Genomic DNA, 20,526 nt, shown 5'->3' on the forward strand with positions numbered 1-20,526 from the left:
TTTTTAGTATTTCGTTACCCTTCAAAGCCATGCATTCATTATAAAAGCCTTTTTCAGATACTTTTCACAGCTGGAATAAAAGTAGATCTATATAACTACTCTACTGAATGTGTTTTTGTGTTACTCATGTCAGTTCCTGAGTCACAGCTCCTCCTCATATAGGATGAAGCAGATGAACCGTAACGTAAGAGATATTTATATAAGCCCTGTTTTACACATATCAGGGTGTTCCATAGTTCTTCTTTAGGGCGCAACAAACAGCACTTATACGTATGTATTAACTCTGTAAAAATCATTGACCTCCTTTGTTTCTCTGAGACACAACAAGCTTGAGTGTGAATTTAGAAACCATAACGGTCTCTTACGTTACGCACGTCATGCTCCCTGTAAGCCAGGTAAGTGCATATCGAAGTGAAATATACCATCAGACCATCACATTAGCTTGAATTCTATGCCATTTCAAAAGATCGGGACGCTCCTGGTGCGTTAAGTACGCAAAACTAGCCGAAACAGCATCTTCTGGAAGAAGAGGAAGAAATTCATATATCTTCGACTGGACAACCCTCCCATCTACTTTCTCAACAATCCTCTCCAAGAAGTTTTGTCGCTCAAGCTTTTGGGTCTCACCATCTGCCATGATCTTTCTTGGGAAAACCACATTTCCAAGCTGGCCTCCAAAGCCAGTCGCCGACTGGGCATCCTCCATCGTGCGAAGTCCTTCCTAGGCACACCTGAGCTCGTCACCACATACAAGGCTTTCATCCGCAGCTCAATGGAATACTGTTCTCCCCTATGGGCTGGTGCTCCTGCCTCACACCTGGCTCGGCTTCAGGCTGTTGAATCCAAAGCTTTCAGAATCATTGGAATCTCCCGCGATGAAGCTATCTCTGAGGGCCTTTCACTCACTCACCGCAGGCAGGTAGGTGGTCTTTCTGTCTTCTACCGACTCCTCTCCGGCCTTGCTCCCCCAGCTCTCTCTGTGCTCTGTCCCCCAAATATTCCTACAGGTCGCACAAGATCTGCCAGCCACCCTCTGATGGTTAAACTGCCGAAATCTCAGCTCTCTGCTCACCTTCACTCTTTCATTCCTCTTTTCTCCCACCTCTGGAACAAACTCCCACACTCACTTCAATCACACTCCTCCCTCCAGGTCTTCAAAACAGCTGTTCACCACCATCTCTTATCTTCCCCCATCCAAAACCTTGATCTTTTCTACCCCCACTAATTCACCCCAGATCCACCTTGTTTGAAATTCCAACTTCTTTCCTGAAAGTCTTGGCAGTGTCCATATGTTTTATACCTCTCCCACCCCCCCCCCCCCCCCTTCCCATGCCTCCCCCCCAAAGCCCTCTCCCTCCCACAGTTCTCTCGATGTCTCCAAGTCTCTCGGTCCCTGCTCTCAAATGTTGTGTTTGTGTCCTTCCCCCTCTCTCCCCATCTTGTCTACCGCTCCCGATGTTATTTGTTTTGTGTGTCTGTTTGTCTTTCTGTGTGATTAATGTTCGCTCTTTCACGAGCCTCGATCTTGTATACAAAAAAAAAAAAAAAAAAAAAAAAAAAATCTTATTTTGGTCTCTTACGTTATGCTAACAAGGAAGGGAAACTTTGACCATTAATAAAAACGGAACCTCTGGTACTCTAGTAGCTCATGGTGGTTGAGTATGCACTTTATTGTACAGACCTAAACTCTTCAGGAATCCACTAATTGAAGGTCCAGGAACAATATTTGGTTGGTAACACATTTGCCACTGACGGCGAAATAGCTGAAATGGCCATACCCCTTTTTGGGCCACGCCCCCTTTTTGCCGTGACTGTATCTACAGAACCGTTGGACCTAGGAGGTTGCCCGACCACTCAAAATTTGCGCAATGGCCACATTATGGGGGGTCAGTAATACATTTTCATATCCAAAAGTCAATGGTTTTTAAGATAATTGCCAAAAACCGATTTCAACATGTTACGAACTACAATTGTATGATACCACCAAGGCCACAACATTATATGACACTTATACCTTTTGCATCATCCTATTTTGGAATTTACTTATTTGGATTTCTACACTTTTCGCCTTTACTACAGCCACAAAACGTGACACATTTAATGTTCCTGTCTCTGCAAGTGCACGTTTTGGTACTCATACATGCTCTTGGGCATTTGCATGGAGGAGGCAGGTCATCGGGCCTGCACGATACTGGCAGTATCACTGGTGTTATGCCAACGTCCGTTGCTTCATACCCATACTGGAGTGGATCTGGTTTGGTGACGGCAGGAGTTGGGGCTTGCAACCACATCTTACACTGAAGAAATGCTCGCTTTATGTGTTCTCGTAGCGTTGATGAACAGCACACAAGCTGGTTGAAGTCCAGTTCTTTCTTGGAGTTGTGGTACTGCTCCCATCGATATTCATCGAAAGTGGAACAGTCGGTCTTCTTTAATCCAGACACAAGGAACTTTTCAGCATTGCTTGTTATCTGTGGTGACAGTTCTTCTACACCAAACCCTTCCAGTAGGGAGAGATCGATGGATGCTTTCAGGCCAGACAGCTTTGGACCCACCTTGCTGGTACTGTCGCAACCGCTGAGAGCATGAATGGCTGGGAGACACGACACCAAACCGTTGTCCAGTTGATCAACCAACATGTGGACTGGTACAGTTTTCTTTGTTTTCCGGTTACCAAGCTTCACGTACAGCTTTTGTAGTTGCCAGGTTGTGTTGAAGTGGAAGATGAGGTTGACAAAGACATCTGTGTCAGGCGAGTCGACCAAGACTGATTGAACCCCGTGTTTCACAACACCATCATTAATATGGAACATGATTCTGTCGTCGGCTTCTTCTTGGTTGCTTGAGAGCTCTGCGATCTGTGTTTCAGTGCCTGCTAACAGTTTCCTGCATTCACCCCCATATACTCCTCCAAAGAATATTTCCTTGTCTGACTCGACATTCTGCAGCATCCACTTGAAGACATACTCCTGCAACCGAACTTTGTTCAACATTGAGCTCCAGAACATATCAAGATCGACAGGGAGTTTCTGATTGTCAGACCCAATGGTGATTGTGATTTGTTCTGAGGAACTTCGCTGTGCCCGTTCCATTTGCTTGATTGATGATTTTTGATAAACATCAAAAATAATGTCTATTCTTGTGGACACGGAGCCTGTAGCAAGAATCCTGTTGGAAAGACTCTCAGCCAATTCCCCGAATGTGTGAAGGCCCATCTTTTTCATCGGTAGTTTACGCACAAGTGCCATGAAGTCCACTATTGTCATCTGAGCGTCACTCTTTACATTCCTCGTCTCCTGTGGAAGGCGACTGACAAGTTCCCTGGCTAAGGAGGCTTTATCGGGCTTCTTCAATTTGATGCCATCTTTACATTCAGTGGTGAGGAACTGGGATGTGCTGGTCAATTCATACTTCAGGAGTTCTAGCATGCTGTACCCTCTTTCTCTAGCATAGTCAATGTACCTAACCGTTTCCGCTGCATCCTTTTTCGCCATCGATTTCTTCGCTGTGAACGGAGTAGAAGTACGTTTCACGAAAACAGTCTTGCGGTTGGTAGGGATTGTATCATGTAGGTGCTTCTCCTTATCCTGAAATCTGGTCTCAACAAACTCTTCATAACTCTTCTCACCAATTTCCAGGCATTCAAGTAATCCGTCGACAACCTCCTGGGGAATGTCAGCTCCAGTAGAGATGTTCTGAAGTCTGATTCCAGCGTCGAACGGATTGTTGATGGATTTTATGTAATCCAGAAGGGCCTTTGCACGAACATGGCCAATCTTCGTAGAACTTGGATTGAACTCATGGTGTAGGCTCAGCTCACTGTCATCTTTGTCTCCCAAGTTGCACCATTCCAGCAGCTGTGCCACATGAAGATCTTTCTCATGCTTTAGGAGATTCCATAAGGCTACTGCTTCTTTCTGTCTGGTCATCCCAATGATACCTCCAGCAACCTTGGCGGGTTTATTGTAACACTTCTCGAGTGCCATGTCAAATCCTACTGCACTGCCTTGTCGGGTAGTGTGGTACATCACCCATCCACCATCTGTAAAGCATCTGTAGATACCCGGGAACTTCCTTTGTAGGTCCAGGCAATCTTCAAGGAACAGCGTACCCCATCTGCTATAGTTTGTCCGGCCAAACCCGAAGAACAAAGGCATGCACCTCCGCACAGCTGAAACGACAAAACACCCATGACCGGAATTTCTAGCCATGTCTAGACTCTAGTCTAGACTCTAGACTAAATTCTAGTCTAGACTCTAGTCTAGACTCTAGTCTTGACTCTAGTCTAGACTCTAGTCTAGTCTAGACTCTTCAGGAATCAAGTAATTGAACAATAGGAACAGGAACAGGAACAATTACGAATAATATTGTAGTTCGTAACATGTTGAAATCGGTTTTTGGCAATTATCTTAAAAACCATTGACTTTTGGATATGAAAATGTATTACTGACCCCCCATAATGTGGCCATTGCGCAAATTTTGAGTGGTCGGGCAACCTCCTAGGTCCAACGGTTCTGTAGATACAGTCACGGCAAAAAAGGGGGCGTGGCCCAAAAAGGGGTGTGGCCATTTCAGCTATTTCGCCGTCAGTGGCAAATGTGTTACCAACCAAATATTGTTCCTGGACCTTCAATTAGTGGATTCCTGAAGAGTTTAGGTCTGTACAATAAAGTGCATACTCAACCACCATGAGCTACTCTAGTATGGGCCGATCGGTGTCAGTTTGGCTGCGTTTGATAGCCCAGGGTCTCCAAGTCTCTCGGTCCCTGCTCTCAAATGTTGTGTTTGTGTCCTTCCCCCTCTCTCCCCATCTTGTCTACCGCTCCCGATGTTATTTGTTTTGTGTGTCTGTTTGTCTTTCTGTGTGATTAATGTTCGCTCTTTCACGAGCCTCGATCTTGTATACAAAAAAAAAAAAAAAAAAAAATCTTATTTTGGTCTCTTACGTTATGCTAACAAGGAAGGGAAACTTTGACCATTAATAAAAACGGAACCTCTGGGCCGATCGGTGTCAGTTTGGCTGCGTTTGATAGCCCAGGCTTAGGGCTTTAAGGATATCAAGGTGATTTTTAGCTATTCCAAAAAAAAAAAATTGACCCCTGGGAGGCCCAAATGTACCTCTTTCAAAATTCTGACCCATAATTCTTGCTGAATCTACGATGGCAACATATGCTGTCCCTCAGATGTTTCAGAGACATTAATTTATTTATTTATTTATTTAAATTGCTATTTCGTGAAAGCAATATGAGTGGTGATGCTTTTCATAGGCCACATTTAAGTGCCCATCTCATGTTTCCCAAACGCAATTAAGAGTCGACCGGAATATATGTGCATGCAATGGCACCTAAGGTAGAAAAGTCCAGGCACAACAGGTGGATTATATCCTCCCTGAAGGGTCATCAGTGAGCCAGATGGGTTTTTATCAACAATAAAATCATGACATGGCAATTCACTTGAAATTACCTTGGGTTCCAGAAGTTTGCAATCAAATTCATTAACACTGCTGCCTTCAGCTGGACATGCCTGCAGCATCATACAATTCATGCATCACACATCACAGCTGACAACATAAATAAATAAATAAAATTAAATAATCAAATAAAACAAATAATTAAATTAATTTAATTAAATTAGTTAAATTAAATAATGACATAATAAAAAAGTGAAAAGCAAAGCTAACAATGAGTTTAACTTGAACAGGAACTGAAGTGGAAGCAGTTTAACTACGAGGCCTAATGTAAGTGCCAAACATAGTGCTGCTTGCAATCAATGTCAAACTTAAAGGGTAAAATAAAATAGTAAAATATCCGGAGTAGGAAAGCCTAGATGTACATGCACTCATCTCTGAGCTGTTTAGCCTGGGTTTTAATTTTGACCCAGCTATAAACTATCAGCCTGTATTTCACATGTAGGGGTGTGTGTGCTGTCCCTTGGATGGACGTTAAATTGGCGTCCCGTCTGCCAGCATTAGCTGGTGGACATTAAAGATCCCCACCGTGTCCTTCGCGAAGAGTAGGCGAGCTATCGCTGGCACTATGAACAAATTCTAGATTCCTGCACGATCAGTCGATCATCATGCGTCGGGGTGGTGATATGTTCATGATTGCAACCTGAGCCAAGAAACACCTTTGGCAGAACCGATGCTCTGCATAAAGCATGGCACATGATGATGATGATGATGATGATGATGATGATGATGATGATGATGATGATGATGATGATGATGAAAATGACTGTAATTAATAGGACACGATTCTCACATAATGAACTGACTGGTGTTGGCTTAGCGGTTAGGGTGCCGGCTTGGGATCCTAGGATCCTGGGTTCGAATCCCGGCCGATCGCTGAATTAACGCCAGGGGGGTTGACTCAGCCTGTCATCCTTCCGAGGTCGGCAAATTGAGTACCAGCTTGCTGGGATGAATGATCCCGGTGTGTACCCCGGCTTAGAATAGGTGCACCATATCCCTGCGCATCATAAGAGGCGACCAAGGGTTGGCGTCAGGAAGGGCATCCGTTGGAGAGCACCATATCCCTGCGCATCATAAGAGGCGACCAAGGGTTGGCGTCAGGAAGGGCATCCGGCCATAAAAACATTGCCTCAAACAGGGAACCATGATTGTCATGGGACCCGCAAGGCTAACCCCCGCTCTAGCGGGGAAAATTGCCTTAAAAGGATCATTCATTCATTCATTCATTTTCTCACATAATGAACTGAGCTCACCAGTTCATCAGATTTTTAAAATCACCTCAGAAGTCTTATCAACACTAGACCTTCCTGATAGTTATTTTAAAATGTCGATTGTTGCTCATGAAAAAATTGGGCAATCAGCCAGCTTGCTTCTCGCAACAGAGAAATTACATTCACATGGCAGCCAGATTGTCTCCGAGCAACAGCAAAATTCCATTCATCACCAACCTGTGACAAAATTTTAAAAATCAAACAAAAAACTCTCAAAAACAAAAACAATAAGTGTTACTCGTTTCTTTTTTCATGAAGGAAACTCATCCTGCAGTGTGCAGTCACTAACTGTTCTTCCTTTAAAAAAAGTAATTTAACAATGAAAATGATTTATGAGCTAGTTTAAACTGACTTTTTGTTTGATAAGAAGGACCACACCATGGTCACATCCTGCTACGAAATACTGTAACGGCCGATTGGGAAACACACATTTCATGCGCTATTAAGTTTTTAAAAATTGAGTTCAAAACTTTTTTTTAAAATGGAGTTAGCTAAAAATTTTTTTAACTCAACACCTCTCATCCATGTCACCCCCCCCACCCCCCCAAGGTTATATCAGAACGAGCTGATTCGTCGCACGGTCACGAATTGTTTAACCCCAATATGGGACCGTTCAAAAATTACGTAAAGGATCATGCTTTATGCAGACTCCATCTACATCTCGCTGTCTGAGAATATGGACCAACTTCTATCTACCCATCCCAACTCTCTCTTCCTCATATATGGTGATTTCAACTGTCACCATGCCAGTTGGCTGGGTGTGGGTACCCCTCTCACCAGCCATGGCTCTTCAGCAAAGGACTTCTGTGACTCACTGGGACTGACACAATCTGTCAATTTCCCGACCCGGATTTCAGTCAACGGAGCATCTTCTCTTCTGGACTTGGTTATGACTAACTTCCCTGAAAATGTCTGCTGCTCTTCTTCTGCTCCAATCGGCTCTTCTGATCATGTGCTTGTTAAAGTGGACATCTCTCTGACCATTCTCAGACAGCCTCCTCAGCATCGACGAGTCTGGCATTTCACTCAGGCCAACTGGCACGGTCTTCAAGCAGCCATCAATCATCTGGACTGGTCTCCCATCTCTACCGCCTCTGACATAAATTCTTCCTGGGAATTCTTCCAAAGCAAACTGCTCTCTCTCATGCACAGATTTATCCCATCTCATCTTCTGTTGTCATACCCTTCCTCCCGTCCATGGTACACGGATTCTTGTGGTGAGGCTATTGCCCAGAAACAACTTGCTTTCGTCCCCTGGAAAGCAAATCCAACAGAAGGAAATCTAATTTCCTTTCACAAAGCCCGAAACAAGTGTGTGTCCACCCTCAGGAGAGCCAGGAAACAATATCTCTCCGTTCTCAGGACCGAACTCTCTTATCTGTCTCCCTCTTCCAAATCCTGGTGGCGTCTGGTCAAATCTGTTTCTGGTGTTTGTTCCCCCTCCATCCCCTCCCTCACCTCAAATGGCCACACAGCTGACTCCGCACGTGAAAAAGCTGAATGCCTCAACTCTGTGTTTGCCTCTAAATCTTGTGTCCCAAACCCATCCCTCTCTGTACACACCGTACCCAGTCGTACCCAGCTGCTCCTGGACTCTGTGTCCTTTCCTCCTGACAAGGTGGAAAAGTTTCTGTCAACCCTCGACTCGGATTCTGCAACTGGACCTGACGGCATCAGCCCACGGGTCCTAAAATCCTGTTCTTCCGCTCTTTCACTCCCTCTCTCTGTTCTCTTCACCCTCTCTTTTGCTCAAGGTCATCTTCCATCTGCTTGGAAATCTGCCAACATCACTGCTTTGCACAAAAAAGGTGCAAAAACAGATCCCAGCAACTACAGACCAATCAGCCTTCTCCCAATTATCAGCAAAGTCATGGAATCCATCATTGCTTCAGATATGAAATCTTTCCTCTTCTCCAATGGCTTGATCTCTGATCATCAATTTGGTTTCAGACCTGGACACTCTACTCTGGACATGCTGCTTCTGCTTTCTCAACAATGGATGGAGGTCCTCAATGCCAAACAGGAAATTAGAGCAGTCTCCCTTGACATATCACGTGCCTTCGATACGGTCTGGCACCCCGCTCTGCTCACCAAACTCTCCTCTTTTGGTATCCATGGAAATCTCCACGCATGGCTGGCGGACTTCCTCTCTAGTCGTAGTCAACGTGTGGCCCTGAATGGGTTTCTCTCATCTCCTCTTCCTGTTCAGGCTGGAGTTCCACAAGGCAGTGTTCTGGGCCCTGTGCTTTTTCTGGTCTTCATCAATGATCTCTCTGACTCTCTTGAAAACCCTATGTATCTCTTTGCTGATGACTCTACTCTCTGTCGCTCCATTCTTCATCCCTCAGATCGGCAGTCTGCAGCCTCCTCACTCTCTGCAGACCTGGAAAAAATCACAGACTGGGCAAACAAGTGGAACATGTCTTTCAATCCTGACAAATCTCACACTCTTACGATGTCTCTCCGAAAAGACCGACTGGACAACCCTCCCATCCACTTTCTGAATAATCCTCTCCAAGAAGTTCTGTCACTCAAGCTTCTGGGTCTCACTATCTGCCATGATCTTTCCTGGGAAAACCACATTTCAAATCTGGCCTCCAAAGCCAGTCGCCGACTGGGCATCCTCCGTCGTGCGAAGTCCTTCCTTGGCACACCTGAGCTCCTCACCACATACAAGGCTTTCATCCGCAGCTCAATGGAATACTGCTCTCCCCTCTGGGCTGGTGCTCCTGCCTCACACCTAGCTCGTCTTCACGCTGTTGAAACCAAAGCATTCAGAATCATTGGAATCTCCCGCGATGAAGCTAACTCCAAGGGCCTCTCACTCACTCACCACAGGCAGGTTGGTGGTCTTTCCGTCTTATACCGATTCCTCTCTGGTCTTGCCCCCCCCAGCTCTCTCTGGGCTCTGTCCCGCAAATATTCCTACAGGTCGCACAAGATCTGACTGCAACCCTCTTATGGTCAAACTGCCAAAATCAAGACTCTCTGCTCACCTTCACTCCTTCATTCCTCTTTTCTCCCGCCTCTGGAACAAACTCCCTCACTCTCTTCAATCCCACTCCACCCTCCAGGTCTTTAAAACAGCTGTTCACCACCATCTCTTATCTTCCCCCATCCAAAACCTTGATCTTTTCTACCCCCGCTAATTTCACCCCAATTCCACTTTTTTGAAATCCCAACTTCTGTCCTGGAAGTCCTTGGTGTCGTTGTGTTTTATACTTCTCCCCCCCCCCCCCCTTCCCACGCCCCCTCCCCCAAGCCATCTCCCTTCCACACATCTCCCTGCTCTCAAATGTTGTGTTTGTGTGCTTCCCCTTCTCTCCCCATCTTGTTTTCCGCTCCCTCTTTTTATATATTTTGTTTGTCTGGTTGATTTGTTTGTGAAGTAAATGTTAGCTCTTTCACGAGCCTCGATTCAGTATACAAAAAAAAACGAAAAAAAAAAAAAAAAAAGAAGTTATTTCTTTCAGGAGCTGCGTACCATGCGTGGAGACGGGCTTGATTAAACCTTACTAATAATTTTTATTCGACATTGATTAGATTTTTTGGGATCCCTCATCATGACTAACATTTGACACAAACTAAGCCAATGGAAATCTGATGCAAGAAAACCTGGCAGTGTATAATCAGCAGAGGCCAACAAGCCTGATGTCTTAGGCCCACCAGAAAACCAAGATGGTGGCCATATGATTTTGTCTTTGTGCCATGGCCACAGTGGGTGGAGTCAAGCGACAAATGTGGATGGGGTACGACAGCTGTCAGACCAATGGGTGCACATTTCAAAAATTGACCCCCAACAAGAGCAACAACAAACAACAACAACCATCCAGAGCTCTTGTAGACCTGCGACACGTCACAAGTAAAAATGCTGTTGCAGTTTGGCAGGTGAATGAAATTTCTTTATTGCATGGTATCCACCTGGATGGATATCAAGGTTCTCTGGAGCAGGTTGGCATGGTAGTAAGTGGAATTTACCTTTTAAAGGGGGAACGAGCTAGCTGGTTACCAATTGTTTGGGCCAGTCACAACCAGCACATCTAGACTGGATCATTAATTGATTAACATAATCCACATTCTTTAATGACATCTTGAACTAAGTAGTTATGGAGTCAGCAACAAATGTGGATGTATTTAACAGTCAATGGAGACTCTTACCACATGGTAATGTGTGAAACAACCAGCTCTTCTGAACAACACCAATACAATGTAAAACTATCACGGCACTCAGGAGAGAGCAGACCTCCACCTGGTTGGCCAAATCCCTCAATGGTGAAGATTCACTTAAAAAATTAAATAATTCTCATATCCGAATCCATATTCAGATCTTAACCAAAATCAAATCTATTTGTCCTTGTGAGACACCCAACCTGGCCAACAAGTTTCGTCCAAATCCGTCCACAACTTTTTGAGATATCCTGCTATGTATCGTTTTTGGCCCGATCTCCCAATGGTGAAGAATCACTTAAAAATTCTAGTAGCCAGATCCGAATCCGGATCTTCACCAATATCTAATAATTTAGTCCTTGTGACATACGCTACATCTCTGCCAAATTTCGTCCGAATCCGTCCACAACTTTTTTGAGGTAAAGATGTGAAATGAAGTAAAGTTGTCATTATTGTTATTACACATTTCATTGGAGGTGGGGGGGGGGGGGGGGGGGAGGATAAGGTGTGGGACGATACAATAATAAAATATGTTTAAATCATCGTAGTCTCAGTTTCTTTATAAAAAAAGTCTGCTGAGTTTCTTTATAAATGCATCACAAACTTTGTAAGATGAAGACTTGTCAGATGAATCTCGAGTGATATTCGTCCTTTTCCTTTATCCCGGATTGTGAATGTACACGATGTAAGACCACTCTCACCGCTTTGTAGGTGCGCTTCTGCCCAGCATGCCTCCCGACACGTTCCCCAATGCTCGCTCGTTCCACGTGCACCGAGTAGATAATATCAAAGAAATCTTCCACCATGGCCACCTGTCGGAGGCCTTGCGGGCCACCTGTCACTTGATCGTCTCCAAGCTGTTGGCAGGGTAGAAGGTTATCCAAGGAAAAACAAGAGCGATTTAACAACTACATACATAATGCTTGTGTATTCACAACTTGGTGTCCGTCCCGATGTTAAAATTTGCATTTCTTATGGAACATCAGACACCTTGATTTGGTCTTCCTTGTGGTTCTGAGGCACCTGAGGTGAAACCACAGTTGAAGGTTCACCAGACACAGAAATTCATGTTTAGTTTAATGTATACAGTGCATTCAGAAAGTATTCAGCCCCTTCACTTTTTTCACATTTTGTTATGTTGCAGCCTTTTGCTGAAATCGTTTAAATTAATTTTTTCCCTCATCAATCTACACTCAATACCCCATAATGACAGAGAGAAAACAGGATTTTAGAAAGTTTTGCAAATTTATTAAAAATAAAAACCTGAAATATCACATTGACATAAGTATTCAGACCCTTTGCAATGACGCTTGAAATTTATCTCAGGTGCCTCCCATTTCTCTTGAACAGCTTTGAGATGTTTCTTCACCTTGATTGGAGTCCACCTGTGGTAAATTCAATTGATTGGACATGATTTGGAAAGGCACACACCTGTCTATATAAGGTCTCACAGCTGACAATGCATATCAGAGCAAAAACCAAGCCATGAGGTCGAAGAAACTGCCAGCAGAAAGCCCGCTTGGAATTTGCAAAAAAGCACTGAAAGGACTCTCAGACTGTGAGAAACAAGATTCTGTGGGCTTTCATGTGTCTTTCACTGAGGAGAGGCTTCTGTCTGGCCACTCTGCCATAAAGCCCAGATCGGTGGAGTGTTGCAGTGGTGGTTGTCCTTCTGGAAGTTTCTCCCATCTCCACACAGGATCTCTGGAGCTCAGCCAGAGTGACCATCGGGTTCGTGGTCACCTCTCTTACCAAGGCCCTTCTCCCCCGATTGCGCAGTTTGGCCGGGCGGCCAGCTCTAGGGAGAGTCCTGGTTGGTCCAAACTTCTTCCATTTAAGCATTATGGAGGCCACTGTGCTCTTGGGAACCTTCAATGCAGCAGAATTATTTTTGTAGGCTTCCCCAGATCTGTGCCTCAACACAACCCTATCTCTGAGCTCTGCAGGCAGTTCCTTCGACCTCATGGGCTTAGTTTTTTGCTCTGATATGCATTGTCAGCTGTGAGACCTTATATAGACAGGTGTGTGCCTTTCCAAATCATGTCCAATCAATTGAATTTACCACACGTGGACTTCAATCAAGGTGTAGAAACTTCTCAAAGATGATCAAGAGAAATGGGAGGCACCTGAGATAAATTTCAAGTGTCATAGCAAAGGGTATGAATACTTATGTAAATGTGATATTTCAGTTTTTTCTTTTTAATAAATTTGCAAAACTTTCTAAAATCCTGTTTTCTCTTTGTCATTATGGGGTATTGAGTGTAGATTGATGAGGGAAAAAATGAATTTAAACGGTTTCAGCATAAGGCTGCAACATAACAAAATGTGAAAAAAGTGAAGGGGTCTGAATACTTTCTGAATGCACTGTATATATGGATTGGTTTAATACTTCATCGTTCTTTTCTTGAATAAATATCTTGGAAGGATGATATTAATGTTCTCTTATCAATGTGCAAGTGTTACAGGTCTTATCAATATGGTGTGTTACAGGGGTTGGGGATAAATTTCCAAGCGTTATACAGTGTTACAGGGGGGTGGGGTGTATGTCCAAGCGTTATACAGAGTGTTACAGGGGGGTGAGGTGTATGTCCAAGCGTTATACAGAGTGTTACAGGGGGGTGGGGTGTATGTCCAAGCGTTATTGAGAGTGTTACATACAGAGGAGTGGGGTGTATGTCGAAGCATTATACGGAATGTTACAGGGGGGTGGGGTGTATGTCCAAGCATTATACAGAGTGTTACAGGGGAGTGGGGTGTATGTCCAAGCGTTATACGGAATGTTACAGGGGGGTGGGGTGTATGTCGAAGCGTTATACAGAGTGTTAAAGGGGGGTGGGGTGTATGTCCAAGCGTTATACGGAGTGTTACAGGGAGGTGGGGTGTATGTCGAAGCGTTATACAGAGTGTTACAGGGGGGTGGGTGTATGTCCAAGCGTTATACAGAGTGTCACAGGGGGTGGGGTGTATGTCCAATCGTTATACAGAGTGTTACAGGGGAGTGGGGTGTAAGTTCAATCACTATACAGAGTGTTACAGGGGGGTGGGGTGTATGTCCAAGCGTTATACAGAGTGTTACAGGGGGGTGGGATGTATGTCCAAGCGTTATAGAGAGTTACAGGGGGGTGGGGTGTATGTCCAATCGTGATACAGAGTGTCACAGGGGGGTGGGGTGTATGTCCAAGCGTTATACAGAGTGTTACAGGGGAGTGGGGTGTATGTCCAAGCGTTATACAGAGTGTTAAAGGGGGGTGAGGTGTATGTCCAAGCATTATACAGAGTGTTACAGGGGAGTGGGGTGTATGTCCAAGCGTTATATAGAGTGTTACAGGGGGGTGGGGTGTATGTCCAAGCGTTATACAGTGTTACAGGGGAGTGGGGTGTATGTCCAAGCGTTATACAGAGTGTTACAGGGGGGTGGGGTGTATGTCCAAGCGTTATACAGAGTGTTACAGGGGGGTGGGGTGTATGTCCAAGCGTTATACAGAGTGTTACAGGGGGGTGGGGTGTATGTCCAATCGTTATACAGAGTGTTACAGGGGGGTGGGATATATGTCCAAGCGTTATAGTTATACAGAGTGTTAATGATACACGTATTCAGTGCATTGATGATATCGGCAACAGCTTATATTTATGCATGTACCATGTACGTAGCCTACAGTAAGTACTGTTGCCCGACGGTTGTTTAGTTACAGTTATATGTAATCAGTATTAATTAACCTACTGTACATCACTCATTCACTCACCACATGTACATTGTGAGTATAGTCCCATACACCATGGTAATAGGCGGCGAAGCCGGTGTTGTCAATAAACGAGTACGTATTATGTTGAAAACCAGATTATACAGAGTGTTACATACAGAGGAGTGGGGTGTATGTCGAAGCGTTATACGGAATGTTACAGGGGGGTGGGGTGTATGTCCAAGCATTATACAGAGTGTTACAGGGGGGTGGAGTGTATGTCCAAGCGTTATACGGAGTGTTACAGGGGGGTGGGGTGTATGTCGAAGCGTTATACAGAGTGTTACAGGGGGGTGGGTGTATGTCCAAGCGTTATACAGAGTGTCACAGGGGGTGGGGTGTATGTCCAATCGTTATACAGAGTGTTACAGGGGAGTGGGGTGTATGTTCAATCACTATACAGAGTGTTACAGGGGGGTGGGGTGTATGTCCAAGCATTATACAGAGTGTTACAGGGGGGTGGGGTGTATGTCCAAGCGTTATACAGAGTGTTACAGGGGGGTGGGGTGTATGTCCAATCGTTATACAGAGTGTTACAGGGGGGGGTGGGATATATGTCCAAGCGTTATAGTTATACAGAGTGTTAATGATACACGTATTCAGTGCATTGATGATATCGGCAACAGCTTATATTTATGCATGTACCATGTACGTAGCCTACAGTAAGTACTGTTGCCCGACGGTTGTTTCGTTACAGTTATATGTAATCAGTATTAATTAACCTACTGTACATCACTCATTCACTCACCACATGTACATTGTGAGTATAGTCCCATACACCATGGTAATAGGCGGCGAAGCCGGTGTTGTCAATAAACGAGTACGTATTATGTTGAAAACCAGATTATACAGAGTGTTACATACAGAGGAGTGGGGTGTATGTCGAAGCGTTATACGGAATGTTACAGGGGGGTGGGGTGTATGTCCAAGCACTATACAGAGTGTTACAGGGGGGTGGAGTGTATGTCCAAGCGTTATACGGAGTGTTACAGGGGGGTGGGGTGTATGTTCAAGCACTATACAGAGTGTTACAGGGGGGTGGAGTGTATGTCGAAGCGTTATACAGAGTGTTACAGGGGGTGGGGTGTATGTCCAATCGTTATACAGAGTGTTACAGGGGGGTGGGGTGTATGTCGAAGCGTTATACAGAGTGTTACAGGGGGTGGGGTGTATGTCCAATCGTTATACAGAGTGTTACAGGGGAGTGGGGTGTATGTTCAATCACTATACAGAGTGTTGGGGTGTATGTCCAAGCGTTATAGCCGGCGAAGCCGGTGTTGTCAATAAACGAGTACGTATTATATTGAAAACCTGATTATGCCTTGGCTCGAGAATCCGAAGCGCCGTGGGTGCAGCCATCTTGTGTGGGCGGAAGTATGCATAACAAATTTTAAACGTTCATTAGGAGTTTCTTTCACCCGTCGTCGTTTGATTCACAATCTTATGCACCTCCGATGTATTAATAAAATAATTTAAGACCAACATCGGCCCGCACGGGCCTGGTTATCTTCAACAAAACGCGTCACCAAACACCGGACCCAATGAGAGTCGAGCATTTGCAAAAATATGTCTAAAATGAAAGCGCTCAATGCTGGCCGCCATCGACCGGATGCGGAAGTTTGCATAAAACAATTGCGAAAAAGTTCAATCGGAGCTTGTTTCACCCGTCGTTCTTTGATTCCTAATCTAATGAAACCTGTCATTAGTAATTAAAATACGTTAAGACCAACCTCGTTATCTTCAACGAAAATCGTCATCAAAGACCAGAACCAATGAGATTCGAGCATTTGAAAAAATATTATTACGCGTTTCGGACGGTGAAAACGGCGTCAAATATTCTAAAATTGACAAAGAATTATTTTTTAGAAATCTCGCGGCCGTACGGGATAGTTTTTCACGGCCAGAAATATGGTATAAGCGGTTTACATATTTAGTTTAGAAATACGGATCGTTTTTCATGGCCGGAAATATCCGAAGTTGACGGAATTCTTCACCGAATTAATCACTGCGACGCCGGGAACTGCGACGGGAATCACTGCGACGTCTGCGACGCCGGGAACGAGGTTGGTGCAAAACAACCGAATCACGCCTAAGCATATGCTGCTCGAATTAGTTCTCATCATATGCTCAAATTTCCTAAGCTAAATCGTCATTGCTTTGGGCACTGTGAAACGTATCAAGTCACTCGCTTACTGCACAGCGAAAAAGTACGAGCACTTGAACAACGTGTTTTTCGACTCGATTCTGCAAAACGCCATGTCACTCGGTCAAAGCCAAAACGAGGAACAATGTTTCGCCTCCATTCTTCATCACCACACTGACCTATCAGATGTGGCATGAAGGACGACGTTTATGCTTAACCATGACATAAATGTACCCAAGTCTTGGGTACCCAAGCTAATTCGTGAGAAAGTGTCATGTGACTCCTGCTCATTCACCAGGTTACAATCTACACTGTTTCAATTACCAGTTTAAGTCTACACTTTAACTGTACACTGCTAAATTTCTCTAAAGCGTGTAAAGACCTTTGACTGCTCGCACCACCATATATGTGTTGTTGAGGATGTTCAAGAGTACTTACAGGTCGCTATCAGCGTCAATCACCTTCTTTTCGAGATACAAAAGCAATGTTCTCACGAAACGTAATTGGAAAGTAAACCACTCTGGGCCATTTTCGAAATTTTTCTCTTCTTTCGTGGTAGACCTAAAAAGCCGAATTAGGCTTCAATCCCATGCTCCCATGCTCAGTAGGTTTGTCTGATTTATGATGTCCTGCACCTACCGGTATAAGTGGTTTACATAAAGAAAGAAAGCTCGGTTTGATTAACGGCAGTCACACATTGCCGTTGAAACGGTGCTATCGTCTGATCTGTCGGCACTGATATTACTGCAAGCTAACTTCTTCTGGTGGAGGAAGCCGCAGTGCCCGGAGAGAACCAGCCCTGACAGTGACTGAAGTTAGAAGACTACACACATACTATGAAAACGTATGTTAAGCCCAGTTAAAATTTCTTGAAATAGGCCCTAAACTAGCACATCGTATAGTTACTTCCTTCAGCTTCTTGTGACATTTATTGTATTTTAGGTATTGGGGAGGACTGTCTGCTCTTCTCTTTTACCAAGTCTTACCAGGTACGGTACCAACTACACCTACCTACTACCAACTACCTAACCTACTGATGGGTAAAATAGTGGCAAGATGCTTTGGCTTCGCCGGCTCATTGCGGCTTTGCAGTCCGTACTAGTAGCCGGCGAAGCCGGTGTTGTCAATAAACGAGTACGTATTATGTTGAAAACCTGATTATGCCTTGGCTCGAGAATCCGAAGCGCCGTGGGCGCAGCCATCTTGCGTGGGCGGAAGTATGCATAACAAATTTTAAACGTTCATTAGGAGTTTCTTTCACCCGTCGTCGTTTGATTCACAATCTTATGCACCTCCGATGTATTAATAAAATAATTTAAGACCAACATCGGCCCGCACGGGCCTGGTTATCTTCAACAAAACGCGTCACCAAACACCAGACCCAATGAGAGTCGAGCATTTGCAAAAATATTTCTAAAATGAAAGCGCTCAATGATGGGCGCCATCGACCGGATGCGGAAGTTTGCATAAAACAATTGCGAAAAAGTTCAATCGGAGCTTGTTTCACCCGTTGTTCTTTGATTCCTAATCTAATGAAACATCTCATTCGTAATTAAAATACGTTAAGACCAACCTCGTTATCTTCAACGAAAATTGTCATCAAACACCAGAACCAATTATTATTACGCGTTTCGGACGGTGAAAACGGCGTCAAATATTCTAAAATTGACGAAGAATTATTTTTTAGAAATCTCGCGGCCGTACGGGATAGTTTTTCACGGCCAGAAATACGGTATAAGCGGTTTACATATTTAGTTTAGAAATACGGATAGTTTTTCACTGCCGGAAATATCCGAAGTTGAGATGGAATTCACCGAATTAATCACTGCAAGCTAACGTCTTCTGGTGGACGAAGCTGCCGTGCCCGGAGAGTCAGAGAACCAGCCCTGGCGCCTGACAGCGACTGAAGTTAGAAGACTACACACTTACTGTGAAAACGTATGTTAAGCCCAGTTAAAAATAGGCCTTAAGCTAGCACATCGTATAGTTACTTCCTCAAGCTTCTTGTGACATTTATTGTATTGTATGCAGGTATTGCCATCGGGGAGGACTGTCTGCGCTTCTCTTTTACCAAGTCTTACCAGGTACGGTACCTACTACACCTACCTACTACCAACTACCTACCTACCTACTACCAACTACCTACTACCAACTACCTAACCTACTGATGCCATGGTGATGGGTAACATAGTGGCAAGAGGTATGCAGGTATTGGGGAGGACTGTCTGCTGTTCTCTTTTACCAAGTCTTACCATGTACGGTACCTACTACACCTACCTACTACCAACTACCTACCTACCTACTACCAACTACCTAACCTACTGATGCCATGGTGATGGGTAAAATAGTGGCAAGAGGTATGCAGGTATTGGGGAGGACTGTCTGCTGTTCTCTTTTCCCAAGTCTTACCAGGTACGGTACCTACTACACCTACCTACTACCAACTACCTACCTACCTACTACCAACTACCTACCTACCTACTACCAACTACCTACCTACCTACTACCAACTACCTAACCTACTGATGCCATGGTGATGGGTAAAATAGTGGCAAGAGGTTTTGGCTTCGCCGGCTCATTGCGGCTTTGCAGTCGGTACTAGTAGCCGGCGAAGCCGGTGTTGTCAATAAACGAGTACGTATTATGTTGAAAACCTGATTATGCCTTGGCTCGAGAATCCGAAGCGCCGTGGGTGCAGCCATCTTGCGTGGGCGGAAGTATGCATAACAAATTTAAAACGTTCATTAGGAGTTTCTTTCACCCGTCGTCGTTTGATTCACAATCTTATGCACCATCGATTCACAATCTTAGCCTTCGATTTCATTGGCTCCGGTGTTTGGTGACGCTTTTCGTTGAAGATAACCCGGCCTGTGCGGGCCGAGGTTGGTCTTAAAGTATTTTAATAATAAATTAGAGGTGCATAAGATTGTGAATCAAACAAAGAAGGGTGAAAGAAACTCCTATTGAACGTTTTTCAATTTGTTATGCATACTTCCGCATCCGCAAGATGGCGGCCTCCATTGCGCTTCGGAATTCTCAAGCCAAGGCATCATCTGGTTTTCGACATAATACGTACGCATTTATTGACAACACCGGCTTCGCCGGCTACTAGTACCGACTGCAAAGCCGCAATGAGCCGGCGAAGCCAAAGCCTCTTGCCACTATTTTACCCATCACTATGGCATCAGTAGGTTAGGTAGTTGGTAGTAGGTAGGTGTAGTAGGTACCGTACCTGGTAAGACTTGGTAAAAGAGAAGAGCAGAGAGTCCTCCACAATGGCAATACGTGCATACAATAAATGTCACAAGAAGCTTAAGGAAGTAACTATACGATGTGCTAGCTTAGGGCCTATTTTAAGAAATTTTAACTGGGCTTAACATACGTTTTCACAGTACCGTATGTGTGTCGCCTTCAAACTTCAGTCGCTGTCAGGCGCCAGGGCTGGTTCTCTGACTCTCCGGGCACGGCAGCTTCCTCCACCAGAAGACGTTAGCTTGCAGTGATTAATTCGGTGAATTCCATCTCAACTTCGGATATTTCCGGCCGTGAAAAACTATCCGTATTTCTAAACTAAATATGTAAACCGCTTGCTTATACCATATTCCTGGCCGTGAAAAACTATCCCATACGGCCGCGAGATTTCTAAAAAATAATTCTTCGTCAATGTGAGAATATTTGACGCCGTTTTCATCCTCCGAAACGCGTAATAATATTTTTTCAAATGCTCGAATCTCA

General features: G+C 44.5%; 1 protein-coding gene across 2 annotated transcripts in view; it reads right to left on the reverse strand.

The window, feature by feature from the left end:
* Window positions 1–20,526, reverse strand: part of NOL4 (nucleolar protein 4) — a 604,446-nt gene that overhangs the window by 481,810 nt on the left and 102,110 nt on the right. For both annotated transcript variants that reach the window (XM_078774531.1, XM_068110142.2), the window contains exon 2: window positions 11,610–11,765. In XM_078774531.1, the coding sequence (XP_078630657.1) occupies window positions 11,610–11,765 (156 nt within the window). The remainder of the gene's footprint in view (window positions 1–11,609; window positions 11,766–20,526) is intronic.

Source organism: Myxine glutinosa, chromosome 3 (genome assembly GCF_964187855.1).
Source record: "Myxine glutinosa chromosome 3, kmMyxGlut1.1, whole genome shotgun sequence".
NCBI lineage: Eukaryota > Metazoa > Chordata > Myxini > Myxiniformes > Myxinidae > Myxine > Myxine glutinosa.